The sequence below is a fragment of the Telmatherina bonti genome (genome assembly GCF_933228915.1).
Source record: "Telmatherina bonti genome assembly, chromosome: 18".
NCBI lineage: Eukaryota > Metazoa > Chordata > Actinopteri > Atheriniformes > Telmatherinidae > Telmatherina > Telmatherina bonti.
Window position 1 is genome coordinate 24,862,015 of NC_136616.1, and position 14,840 is coordinate 24,876,854.

The 14,840-nt window shown below is 39.4% G+C and overlaps 1 protein-coding gene across 1 annotated transcript in view; it reads right to left on the reverse strand.

The window, feature by feature from the left end:
• col25a1 (collagen type XXV alpha 1 chain) overlaps positions 1-14,564 on the reverse strand; it is a 172,281-nt gene extending 157,717 nt beyond the window's left edge. The window contains exons 1-2 of the mRNA XM_079257471.1: positions 14,005-14,564; positions 13,799-13,868 (exon numbers count right to left, since the gene is read on the reverse strand). Coding sequence (XP_079113597.1) covers positions 13,799-13,868; positions 14,005-14,256 — 322 coding nt within the window. The 5' untranslated portion in view covers positions 14,257-14,564. The remainder of the gene's footprint in view (positions 1-13,798; positions 13,869-14,004) is intronic.
• Positions 14,565-14,840: the final 276 nt, after the last annotated feature.

Genomic DNA, 14,840 nt, shown 5'->3' on the forward strand with positions numbered 1-14,840 from the left:
CATTTCACTTGACTTTGCAAGAACCAACCAAGTGGGTTACGATTGTTTCAGGGTGCATTTACATCAGGCAAGCCGCTAAACCACAGGTGTCAAACTCCAGTCCTTGAGGGCCGGTATCCTGCAGGTTTTTGTCGTCTCCATATTCCAACATGCCTGACTGATATTCACAAGACAAGAAGCTGTTGGATCCATTTGATTTGAAATAGCTGTGTTGGTAGAGGGAAACAACAAAAACCTGCCGGATACCGGCCCTTGAGGACTGGAGTTTGACACCTGAGTGCTAGACTGTCTAATCGGGGACTCGACTAAGTTGTAGGTTGGTGTATCCATGTGGACCAAGATTACGTTCATGCTGCACTTCGGTCAAATGAGCCAAACCATTGGAATAATATATCCCCTATTCCCACCCAACGTGGCGCTGCACTTAAGTTTAACAAAAAAGAGGACAAGTCCCCATGGAGCATAAAACTATCGCTGTTTTTTTTTTTTTTTGTTTGGGGGGGGGGGGGGTTTGTCTTATACAAGTATACTGCAGAAATACGCTGAAAACAATGAACAATAGACAAGGCAGAAGATAAATATAAAGATAAGTGTATTTAGACACAATGCAAAGCTATGCCAAATCCAGGAAGTCAATTTTTTTTGTAGTCTGCTTCTTCTATTTGATCCGCTAGAAACATGCGTTTTTAGGCAGACCGAGTTGCTTCATTGGTCTGAATCAGAATTTGTATGGCAAATTCACACTTCCCCCATACAAAGCGGACTTTCCCAGCAAACAGACTAGGATTCTGTTCAAAAAGGCTGATGTGAATGTGCCCTAGATTAAAACCTCCATATCAGCTTTCTTCAGTAATATCATCTTGGCTTGTGCTGCATTCAAACTTTGACCGCAGTTTAAGGCCATTTATTGAACTGGACCATGAGAAACCATGTTAGTACAGACTGGAGGGATACTTACAGGACAAATAAGTGATTACAATGAACACAAAAGAAAAGAAGAAGCAAGAATGGCATCCATTAAGAGAATCATTTACAAAGACATTGCTCTTTAACATTTATCAGACTGTGATGAACAATCTGACATACATAAAAAAATCTGAGTTTGGTATATTTTGTTACAGTAATACTCAACATTGTCACAAGCTGTTGAAAATTGAAACATTTCTATAAGGTTGACCCTAATTTACCTGTCACGTGTACGATTAAGGTAAAGGCTTTCCAGTGCCTTACCCTATGGAGCGGTGGTGGGCAACTCCAGTTCTCGAGAGCCGCAGTCTTGCAAGTGTTGGGAGTTTCTCTGCTGCAACACACCTGGCTAAAACTCATGGGTACAGAGTTTGGTGCCAAGCCCTGCACAAGTCTGCTAATTAAGTCTAATGTGAGTCAGGTGTGTTGCAGCAGGGACACTCCCAAAACTGCTAGCCGACCAATGCTATAGATCGTTATAGGTATATAGCTGCATTTAAGATAACACTTCAACTCAAGCTTATACACAGACACAGTCACGCTTGCTGAAAGGTTCAGATTGCAGTCACTGCAACTGAACCAGCATCTCATGAGGCACAAAATTGCTTGAGATAGCAGCAGGGCTCCTGGGAAGTGGCTCATTAACCTGGATTCCAATGAATCCTGCACTTGCAGGATGTCACACTGATTGGTAGAGTGGATAAAGGTTAGAAAATGTGTGGAAGTTGACTGATGAATTTGTGGCTGAAAGGATTATACCTGAAGCGACCACTGTCAGTCCCCAGTATGTGAAATAAGATATTAGTGCGTTCCACGGACAAAACTTAAAAATTCACCAAACCAAATTTGGAAGTAATGAAAATGAAAACAATGGATTTTAGCTCAACTGAGACTCAGAAAAACAAGTTATTTGGATTATCACAGAGTGGAATTTGGGTCATTTCTGGATATTTTAGCATTAATAAAGTCATTAATGTATTTAGAAAGCTCTTGGCTGAATTTTTCTGTGCCTCTGCGCCAATTAAGACTTTACACACACCACAAATTAACAGCTTGCTTTTATGTTTACCAGGAAACAACATTAAAAATGCATGAAGAATTATGATTTACAATATAATAACAAGCAAACATTACTGCATGGAAACAAAAAACAGCATGAAACCCAAGATTAATGACATTTTCAAAGCATATATTTATGTTACAACTTTTGTGGAGGAAAGAAAATATCACCTTTACTTTTGTAAGTATTTAAAAGTTCACATTTCATCACACTTAATCATATATAATTAATCTTGTGTAATTCCAGCTGACTGTACTGGTTCAAATAATTCTTCCTTTAGCTTGGCCTACCTTGGCTATACTGCATTATCCACTCCTGGGCTTCAGACATTCTGATTACTGGGATTATACTGACAAATATCAGTGTGAAATTTGCGCTACTTTGCCACACAATTGGTTTTTCAGAAACACACACACTCACACACACACACACACACACACAAGCCTCTCATTTCTAAACAAACTGCTATATAATCAACTGTAAACTGGCTGCCTCCTGGTAACTATGAACAGAGCTTCTACTTTAAATGGTCTCAAAGTATATTTGTCTTTATATTTGTATATGCCTTTAAAATCAGAAGACAATTTAGTTTTTAATCATGTATTTTTCTTGGAACATCAATAGTCATACATCTATGTATAGTGTACATCTGTACATGCAATTTAGCTGTACTAGCTGTCATTAAACTCTCAATCGGGGTGTTTTTTTTTGTCTGCTACAACTGTGTTTTTGATATAGCCATAATTAATTTATCAAAGATGAAAAGTTCGACCCTTCACAATTTGTCCACAAAAATAGCCATACAGCATGAAGAGTGTCGTTCTCATGGTTTTGTCACTGTATCCTAAAACCCATCACTAGAGATTAACAATAAGACATATCAAACCACTATCACAGCATTACTGCTATCTGTTAAGCTGCCAAAGATCAGAATTTAACATCCCATTTCGTCCATTAGATTGCATCACATGACCAGCCAATTAGATCAATGTGCATTGAGTCATCTGTCTTACTACTTGGTTTGGCCAGACCTTGACTGCTGTTTACATAACTTTTGTACCATCTTCTTCATCATAAACAACAGGAGGAGCCCATAAACACTACACTGTCAGAGTTTTATATAGCATGAGTATAGCATCTGTTTAGCATGAGGCCATTTTTGTCATATTAAATTATTTTTATTGACATTAATGAATGATTTTTGAATATCCCAATATATATCAAATTTGTTATGTTGCTGTTTAAGACACTGGGTTGTTAAATTTAAATAGTTTCATTTAATATTTTTGATTATTTGGATGAAAGGGGGAAAAAAGCATTCATGAATGTTGGAGCAGAAATAGTATTACATAAGTCCTAATAAGAAAAACACATCCCATGCATCACAACTTGTTGGGAAAATTGAGAATAGATGGCTCCAGTCCAGATATTTCATGCTTTCACCCACTCTTCATTTAGAAAATAAAATAAAGCTTATGCCACTGGTTAAAGGCCAACTTAGAAAGGCCAACTTAGAAAGTTCTCACAAATAGCATTGCCGTCTCTACAAATGTGTGAGTGTATTTATCCGTAAAGTTTGCATTCACTTGTGCTCACTGGTGTGAGACAGTATGTTTGTGAGTGAACATGGGCTCAAATATTTGCTCTGTGTGTTTATTACCCTTTCACATCTACAGCTGGAGTCATATTTCATGTCATATTTAGCACAGCTTTAAGAAGGAAGAGCTAGCTGGCAAAGTTCAAGTACCCCAATGAGCAGTTGTGAGGAGGGGGGGGCATCAAACATGCCAATAAGATCTCAAACACAACAGGGACAGTAAAAAGAGGGGGGAAGAGGGGTGGTCTCACGGACAAACACTGGAAATCTAGCACAGTCGAGTGGACAAAAAACAGCAGTTTAGACTAGATGGTTTTCTTTGGGTTCAAACTCTTGGTGGTGCCCCAGGGGAGTCTGGGCGTATACATCATCTTGCCAGGCACTGGGCAAACCCCACTTGCTTCCATCACATTTTCCACTTTGAGAAATCGCCAGAATCCTTGCTGTCTTTGGACAGCTCAAAGAGCTGCTTATTTGTTTTTGCTCTTTCAGATTTAAATAGATAGTATTCCAAAATGTTGGCTCTAATGAATGTTTGCAACTACTATATCTAAAAAGGGTCATTACCAGTGTTATGTTAGGTGTAGACCAATACATCTTGCTTTCAACTTTAGAACTCCCACTTCACTTGGAAATCTGTCTTGGTCAGTGTTTCTTCACTTCAATGTTTGGATGTCACCATACAGAAAAAGGTGCTGTCTCATGAGAAACTAGGAAACGGTTTTGAATTTTTAACCATGCTCACATACAAGTTTAAAGCGTCCACATGCAAGTCAAATCTGTGGCATGACAACCCATTTGGAAATCTGTTCTGATAAGCAAATCACGTAAAAATGATGAGAAAACCTCCAAACAGAGGGGTGAAATTGGTCGTTTAGTGATGCAGGAGACAAAGAAATAAAAAGAACTTCATGTTAACAGATATCTGTTTTGTTTTTTTTTATTCAGTACATAGATAACATTTTAGGACAATTTAAATAACTTTACATTAAACAGCCATATCAAACACATTATCATTAAAAACAGGCTGACCACATAAGAACAAATCAATATAATAATTTATTTAATACTTTTAATATCATTTAAAGAAGATGGACAGGCTGGATTATATCATTGAAAAAGTTCATGAAATTGAATCAGTCTGACTTCTTCAGTTTCAATTTTACTTCATGCTTTATTTTGGGCTTCTTTTGCAAGATCCGGTAAGAAAAGGAAAAGAAAAACATTTTGGAAAACAATGGGTCTGAGAAGATAAGCAAATTAAATTTAGGATCAATGGTTCGAACTCTACTTTATCAGTGAGGCAACTGTGGCAACATGTGTTTGCTTATCAACACCATTATAAGATTTTAGAGTGAATAATTAATAGATTGAATGTAAAGCCCTTTTGTTGTCCTGAAAAGCACTGTATAAATCCAAACCAATACCACCATTGACCAAATTTTGTCTTTGATGAAGAGCATTTTGTTTTTTCATCTCTCTGAACCATCAACAGACAGAAGAGTTGACGCCTGAGCCTTATTCAGTGTGTTTACTTAGTAAGTTATAGTTAAAAGAAAGTAATCAGACTGGGATACTATTTTCACAATTCCCAAACAAGAAACGTGTTCCATCAGGGTAATAAATGTTTATACTGGAGTGCGTCATGTGTAAATGTTGAGCATGTAACACTTTAGATATGTTGCAGACATGCAACAAAATACTCATATATGTTTTCATAGCTCTTTTCTTTAAGTGAGACCAAACCCTTTACATCTGCAGATGGTGCGGGTCGTTTTTGTTTAACAGTGGGTGCTTCATATAAATTCAATACTGCTGTCACATTTTGACATACTTGGAACATATTGTTGTGGTTTCTTTCCACTCCAGACAAGAATCAAATTAAAGTATTACTAACACATTGGAAGGCCTTGAATTTTTCAGACATGAAACATGAAGTTCTTGTTCCAAACATTCATACTGGTTTAAAATGAAAATGAAACATTGTCAAACTAAGCTGATTTGGGGCTTTAGAACTGAACTTAACATGGGAAGGCGTATAGCTAATACAGCCCCAGCTTGTGATGCACAGGTCATCAGTCTCATCCACTGTATTGCAATTTTGAGAAATTGTAGCAAGGATATATGAATAGTTTAAATGCCAGACATACTTATATTAACCTGCTGTAGGATGTTACACTGCTTGTTTTTTTTGTTTTGTTTTTTTGTCTTGTTTTATTGTAAAACACCAGCTTGTGTATTTGTAGTGCCTGTTCCTATTAGACTGATACAGAGCAACAGCCTCTGTGCCCCTCAACCCTGTGTCTTCCAGGCCTAGGGCACAAAGCCATAGGCAGTGGGGCGGGATGTGGCTAGCAGAGCATGTGGGGATTGCCTGAGGGTTTCCTAGTTTTCATTGCTTCTCTGGAGAACAGTATTTCCAAGACACAACTGAACACTGGCATTGGCGGACTTTACTGATCTGAAATTGACGACAGACACTGGAAAGTCATTCTTACATTGAAAACAAATGAAAAATCCATTTTTCATGGAGACCCTGGATGATAAATTACATTATAAACCAGAGAGCATGCATGCTGTAGGTAAAATATGGTATTTTTCTAGCATTGTGCCAGTATTGCTTCACAGAGAAGAAATACTGACTGTATTTGACTATATCAAATGTCTCCCAGGAGACTTTCAATGAGGCAGGCTAGCTTTAAAACCACAGCAATGTCACAGAAACATCACCATACTGAACAGTAGACAAGCTGTTCAGGCAGGGGGTCGCGCATAAAAAGCCCCCTCTTGGCTATTTAAGTCACTTTGAATACTTGTGGGTCAGGGATGAGTATGTGGGCTTTGGAAGAGAAGTCAAGCTGTCACAAAGGAGACTTCAGTGGTGTGTGGCATCAGGACTTTTACTCCAGTGTCAAGACACTCTGTGTTGAGCGGCACAGAGTTTGTGAGTCGTCTTTTATATATATATATATGCCATCCTGCTCTGATAGATGCCCCCTCGGTTCTGTTGTTTCACAGCTACAGAGGTGTCCCTTCAATATGTAGACTCCCCGTCACCCATCAGGAATGCAAGCATGTTGGAGCAAAACAGAAATAAACCTAGATTTTAAGTTTGTTACATCACAAGCAAATCTGTTGTCCAGCCTACAATGAATTAATAAAGCATTATTATCATTAACAAAATGCATTCTCAGGATAGATCGATAAGATAAGATATGATGCAATCGGTTGGTTTTCCTTCACTAGGTTATTTATTATGAATCGCCTCAAATTGATGTGTAAAAGTGCCCTGAGATATCTTTGTTGGGAAGTGGCACTTTACGAATAAAGCTGAATTGATTTGAACTGAGCTTCCCAGCCGTGGACCGAGTTTGTTAAATTGTGAAACAGATCCTCATGCCAGGTATGTCAGCCGACTTTCATTGGTGCAGTTTGAGCATGGCAGCTGGGGAGCATGCAACTCAGTTGGGTGGTTAATTCCAGCTGTCTTCAGTAAAAGTTTATAATAGTACCAGGTGGGTAACTAACTATGCATGCCTTGGCTGGAACCCTGAACTCTATTGACCATATTTAATCCATAAAATTCCGGTTTCGAAAGTTGTGCTGCTCTTGTGCATGCTGGTGGATCTGCAAGTTGTGTTGCCAGGTGTGCAGTGCTGCCGCTTTTCATCTTCACTTTTCACTAAATGAACCCCATTTCCCCATTGCCATGATGGCTAACTATGATTGCTAATCCACACTAATGTATCATACAACATATTTGCAACATTTGAGTGTTGAGGCTAAGATAACTTTTGCTCCTTTATACGTTCCACAGAATTACGGTATTGGACCCACCTTAAAAATCATGAGCAGAAAATCCATTAAAAACTGTTCAACAGTCCGACTCCACAATTTTAAAACATTGTTCTGGGCCTTTTAACATGTTTTAATCAACCTTTGTCCAACAAGTTTAACTTCTTCCCAGGAAACTCTCTGAACTGGCTTCCGTCACACTTGAAATAGCAGACTTGTTTCTGTGTTGATGGAAAATAAGTCAAACACTGCTGCAAGGCATTACTGTCTCGGCTCTTTACTCAGTCATCATGTCATAGTTGAGAGACAGAAAGCCAGAAAAATCATACAAATGTAACTTCACAACTTGTGTGGCATCCAATAACTAAAAGCCTACTGAAGCCTGAACTGCCATCACTGGATACTTTTAATAATCCTGTCCAACTTGAGTTTTGATGGGGGACAAACTTTCATTACTCACACTTTTCTTCCCCCTCTTTCTGAATAAAGTGCTTACAGAAAAGAAAAGACAATTCTTTTATTCAGATTTTGGGTGTGCCATTAAGCTGTGGTGATGGAAAGCCCTTCATTTACCTCCAAGTAGTAACTGTGCAAGCAGCCAAGACAGGATCTCCAAACTTCCTGCTCCAGTCCACACAAAATGACGACCAAGGATCACCGCCAGGAAATGTTCAAGGACACATGAGACAAACCATTAGGCTCAAACATTTTGATTCTCCTACAGTCTTTTGGCCCTGCTCTCCCAGCCTGAGGTACTTCAGTCTGCAGCAGAGTGCTGAACTGACCTCGCTCATACAAAAATCATGTCATCTGCTCTCCATTCACAGTGTCCTCCCTCAGGTTAATGTATAGTAAGAAGAGAAAAGCATGCCACCCTTCATGCCCTGCAGACATTTCCAGTGCTTTTAGCTGGCATCCTTCACCATCACTCATAAAAACTGCTGTGTCAAGGAAATAAAGAGGCCATCTGTCCTATTTCCAGCACCCTGCTCTTCATAATCAACCTTGTGTGAGAAAAGAAAATTGGGGCAAATGTAAAACTTCTGATGATTCAACACGATAAATCACATCCTGTTAACCCAAATAAAACCTCAGCTGAACATGTCAGCTTATTCTTGTCTGAAACTACCCCTGCAAGATGTTATCCACAAAACAGAGTCAATTACACTCCAGATTTATATCTAGATATACTTAAATAAGCTATTGAGAATCAGTCTAAAACTTAACTGCCTATTCACTGCTGGCCCCAGGCAAAGCCTCCCACTCTGCTCTGTCATGTCCAGCCTTATTTGGGCACAAAGACAGTCCAATCTAACTCACCTAACCAAAAGCAGCTGGCCACAGCGGCTACCTGGAAGTCTGCATAGCTTTACCTAGCACTTGGTAATTACATAGCTACTAGTGAACCTCCTGGCTCCAAACCACACAGCGGGCTTAAATCAAAAGCTGTCAGTTATTAATTACTGGTTGCTTACCGAGGTGAGGATATCTGAGGGGATTGGCACAACTGTAACTGTATCAGGTCACTTGGATTATGTACTTTGTGTGGCAGAGGGGAGACGTGAAAACCAGCTTGGCTACAAGGAGTTGAAAAGGATTAATTAAGTTGAGAAAGTTGTGACCTGTGTGTTTGTGTGTGTGCATGTGCGTATAGATTAACTTTTGGTGATGTCAAGTCAAGTTTGGAGTTGACAAGCGAGCCAAAACATGCATCCATCTGCTTATGCATGCATATGCCCCCTTGAACTTGACAACCAGCAGTGAGCGGTTAGAGGAGGAAAAACACATTCCCACATACTGCTAGTCGTATGCTGCTGTTTTCTCAAGAGTATTTTGGCCAGTGTTTGGCTGCCAAGCTTTTTGGAGCGTTAACTTCAAGAAATGCTGCTGTCAAGAGAGGAGAGGGGATGCATAGGAGGGGTGGGGTTTTAGACGTATGGGTGAGTACACACAGCAAAGCATCCATGCTTGCTGACTGCACATTTTATTGCAATCCCATTAAACAACAGGCCCAGCATGGAATGCAGATCTCAGTGAGGGAGAAGGTACGCAAGACTAAGAAGGAAAAGCGGCCCACCAATGCCGAAACAATTACAGCAAGGTGACTCACCCTGAGATGCAAACTGGGCAACTCCAGACTTTAAATATTTTTAAAGGGTTTGCTTTTTTTACATAAACCCAAAAAAACCTTCTTTAAAATCTAATATTTGATTTTAAAAACAACCTCAATACACAAAGCTGAACAAAATTCTGCACCTAAATGATCCTGACGATCACGAATGGATTAACAGTAAAAAATTGGCCAAACTGGGTGGAGGAAGGAGGATAAACCTGGATAGTTAACCAAAAATACAAAGTACAGACTGAACATGAAGGATTTTTGTTGAGATTTATTCATTATCTTTATATAAAATGCGGTAAAACAATTCTGAATGGTCTTGGTTGTTATTATTTAACTCTGCTGGGACTACTACTTGTCTAAACAACTATATTCATATGAACATGAATCCATGTAAATCTTAAAGGTATAAAACAAAATGACCCCAGGAACAGCAGCTAGCTACTCCAAGCTAATGGAGATCCACATAAAATAATCATAAAAATTGCAGGTATTTATTATTATAGGTAATCGAAATTAAACTATTATAGTTAATTTTCTGAATTATAATAAGATAGATTTAACAAAACATATTATGGTCATTTAAAACTTATTTAGACATTTGGAAAGTTTTTACAAAAAGTTAAGAAACTTGTTTACAGCCTAAATAAAGTTGATCTGAATTCATTCATTAGTTTATTGTTCAGCATTTCTTGTTTGCCTCTTTTATTACATTTCATTTAAGCTTCTATCTTTTTTGGGATCTGTTAGACAGTCCAGTAAGCTCTGATTGATCCGCTACAGCAGGGATCCCCAACCCTGGTGCTCGAGGACCGGTGTCCTGCAAGTTTTCCAAGTGTTCCTGCTGGAACACACCTGACTCAGACTCAGACAAGCTCTGCACATGTCTGCTAAATACATATTGATTTGAATCAGGTGTGGGACAGCAGGGACACTCGGAAAACCAGCAGGACATTGGTCCTCGAGGACCAGGATTGGGGATCCCTGCGCTACAGGACCAGCTAAGTCTGTGTACCAGACCAGCTATTCACATTGTTTCCATTTCAAACATGCCACCCCATTAACTTCTTTTACTCACATCATCTTATCAGTTTGTACTCATTAACAAAACATGTTAGGATCAGTTCTCATCACATGAAGATCAGTGTCTTCAGTGGGGGGAAAAAACTCCTTCTATGTGGGCTTGTTTACAACAAAAACATTGACTGGACCATCAAAGTCAATATCATTCATCGTATGGGAGCCAACAACTTCATTGTACCTACTTGTTAGTTATAAACCTGCCTGTCAAAATGCTTCCAGTCACTCAAGAGACATTGGGCAACCTGAGCACTACCTGGCTGCAACAAACTTACGAGGACAATTGGCACCAAGAAAAATTTCTCTTCTTTTCAACCAAGACTTACATCGAAATGCATGAAATTTACATTATTTTCACAACAGATTTACTCTGATAAAAACCGCGGAGACTTCCCCTGAATCAGAAGCAAAAATATCCCCAAGCTATGGACCACTGCTCTGCCTATGCAGCCACTCCATCTTCTTTGACAGTAATAAAGCGAAGACTGTGAAAAGCACATTATGGTCCTCACTCAGAGGAAAAAAAAAAAAGAAAACGAAGCCACATCTGAGCCACAGGCTGTCTCCTTGACAGAAGACGGGATGGATATGGAGTGAACCTATTCAGAATTCCCAGAGTGTAAGGATATTTGCTTGGAAAAAGCTCACTCACAGCTTTCATGAAGTATGTTGCAAGTTACAAGTGTAATGCAATTACACCGCATCCACATTTTAATATTAGTATACGCTGCAGAGTTTACTCGTGGTGTGTGTGTGTGTGTTTGGTATGAAATCATAGCTCAAAAAGAGGACGAAGATGATCAGAGAGCGTGGCATGTTGTCCGCTTCCAGTTCGGTGCCGCCTTGGCTTTTGCATTGTCATGCTTCATTTCATGCAAGTTGTTTTCATTGTTTTATTTCTGCCCTTTACAGAAATGTGGTGGGAGAAAATAAAAAGCATACGTACAACTGAGAACAGAGAGTAGCGTGACTGTGATGGGTGTCATTAATGGTAATACTTCCAGTACTTCTGGCTCATTAATTCAGGCATGCCGACTCAGCAGATGAGTCATTTGCAGCTGATAAAACCAGTTTTGAACGCGAGAGAACACATTCATTCAGGATTATCGCCTCCTCTAGTTTCCCTTCATCTTTTGCCCATGTCTGATTGCAAAGCATGTAATCATAATTTTGCTGATTTATGTGTCGGGTAAGATTAATCTTTTTGGGGGTTTTTTTTTTTTCTAATGGAGAGGTCAGAAGTCAGTGTCAACAGGGAAACCCCTTGAGTAGTCATGTTTTAACATCTTGCGAAATATATATATATATGCACACACATATATATATATATATATATATATATATATATATATATATATATATATATATATATATATATATATATATATACACACACATTTGTGCATCCAGCCAGCACTCTGCTCCAGAAAGGTCACTAGCAGTATGTTCACACTGTCTGGTTAACACTTCCAGCTGGAGTTGACTCTACGAGTTTAGAAACTTATGAAAGATATTTCAGTTCTCTGCAGCAGGCCATCTATTCATCCTCTACCTGATCTCATAGTTTGAACATCCTCAATACTTCTTTCAGTCTTCTTTCCATGGTGCCTCCCACCAGAGACATGTAAAAAGGAAGCACATATCAGAGACAGCCTGTAACCAGAGCTGTCATTTTTTTATCCATTAAATTACTGTATTTAACTAGTTCTGACAGATTAAATGCATTCATGACAAGCTGTATCTTCAATTTAAGTCCATTTACAGAGAAGGATTAATGCTGCTGAAAAGATTTCAGCACAGGACACAGCAGTGTAGCTTGTCTTCACACTTCAGTCCTTCAAGTGCATTCTAGGAATTAAGACATCCCTCAAAATGTCTCATTCTGCTTGTGATTTTTAGGTTACAAGCAGAAAGACTTAAAGGAAGGACGATGAGGAGGTGCAAATTAGATAAATGAGTGGTTCTAGTGGTTCAGCAGCAGAGTTTCATATATTAAGGCCTGTCAGAGACAAGCAGAAGATTTCAAACGAGGTTCCTCTGCAGCACATGTTGCCACAGTGCAGTGTAGTGACATGTTATTTATAAAGGCATGACAGAACACTCAGTGCTGACATCAAGGACTTTTTTTTTTAATCCACATCTAACAGAACTGAGGATACTGTTTCACAAGCTTTAGGTATTCTGGAGGATTGTTGATGATTTTTGGAGGACAAACCCCTTATTGTATTCAAGGGGGAGACACATGAAGGTAGAAGTAAACACTCAAATTATCAATATCTGTTTGAAAAAAGGGAGCTCAGATAGTGTTGAGCTTTTTTACAACTGTACAACCCTGAAATGTTTTGTTTCTTGTTGAAACAAGAAAAACAATCCTGTTGTAACTGTGTTTTTTTTAAAGATGATCATGTAGCTTATTGTAGCCAACAAAGTAAATTTACTTAACTCAAAATCAGTTTATGGATACATTCATTTTCATGATATCTCATCATGGAAACTCTATAAATGAGAACTTAGTTACTCATTAAAAATTCTTTGACTGGACATCCCACTGAATTTCTCTTTAAAACTGCATATTATTCCTCATACTATCAGAAAATGCATCTAATGTGCTTCCTGTTTTGAACTTTCTGTCTTAGTTTTACTGCTCTGAATAGGTTTGTCAAGTTCACATTCAGGGCATCAGTTTTCTACAAGTAAAAGTACAAAATAATGCACAATGACAACCAGGCTGCAAATGTTTGGAGGTCAGGGAAACTACACTTTGAAATCAAATCCAAAGCATCCTCTTCAATGTCCTGCTTAAAAATCCCTCAAAGTGGTGCACAAACCTAACCTTGACTCCCAAAACATCAGGATGCTGACCGACACTGAAGAATAAATGTTTCCATCTACTGGTGAAAATGTGCATTTTTGTAAGTGGACAAGAGCAGGGAATCTCACAAGTTAAACAACCTTTCAGCACCTCTATGTTTAGATCGAGCTGTTTGTCTCTGTTAAGTGTAATGGTGGCTCAGCTGTCCGCAGCCTTTAGACCTCCTCACTCTATCAACACAAACTGCCATGTGTCATCAGTTTCACTAAAATCAGCCAAGATGAAGTCCGAAAAGATTTCATTCATTCATGCATCAACTCTGGTCTGAGTTACGCAGCTTCACACTCATTAGAAAGTAGCTCCAGTTACCTGGAGGGCAGCTGCATTCAGGTGATGCTTGTCTGGCAGTCCGAATCTTGACGAAATTCTCATAGGTGCGCTGAAATTTCCAAACAACATCAGTTTCATTCATGTGCACTTGATTCTGATTTATTTGCATGGGTTTTCTTAACTATAACAGTTAAAAAGAAAACAGTTAAGTCACGTGGAGCTAAGGCAAAAATCGAGGTTTTTACCTGAGAAAGCAGCTCATCCACTCTTTTCTGAATGAGGGAATTAAAATCATCCATGGAGTAACCAGAGCCATGGATCAAGGTGTGCTCGTCTGTCCCGCTCTCCAAATCCACAACTCGATTCTTGATGTTTGCAGTGCTGATGCTCAGATGAACGCAAAAAGCAATGGACGCCACAGAACAGAAGGATGAGATTATGTTCAGCGCGGTCGTGCGGCCGTGGTGTCGCTTTGGAGGTGCCGCTTCTTTCTCCATTTTTTTTTTTTTTATTATCCCCTGCGCACTTAAACGCCTCCGCGATCTCCACTCAGCTACAAACTGTTTGGAGCAAACAGCATCTGGCGCGGAGTCACGAATGTATGGCACACTGCTGCGCGTGAGCGTGCTTGTTTGAGTTGATGCCCGCAACGCTGCGTTCACGTACAGTAGACTTTTTAGCCGCAGATAGATGAGAGGAGCGCCAGCCGACGCGAGTCTACCTGTTTAACGGCGTGTTCTGCGCTCCCGCAAACTTGTTGCGCAGACCTTTGCACTTTAATCTGCTGCGAATGGAGTTACTATGATGCACGATCACCTTGAAAGAAAGACTGGGGAGATATGAGGCAGTGCGCACGCAGTGGAGGCAGCTTTTCCATGGCGCGGGCATACTCCCCCTCATTAAGGCAATAACACGCCTCAAATCTGTCCTGACTGATTAGCATAATTTATTGAACCCTTTTTTTACTGCTAATGTGGGCGGTTCCAATTGCCATTAGTCGGCTTGCAGTGTAGTTACACACTTGTGGAGCACTGGAACGCTGCGTAAAGAGGCTTTTAAGGGATTAAAAAGCTGCATTTTG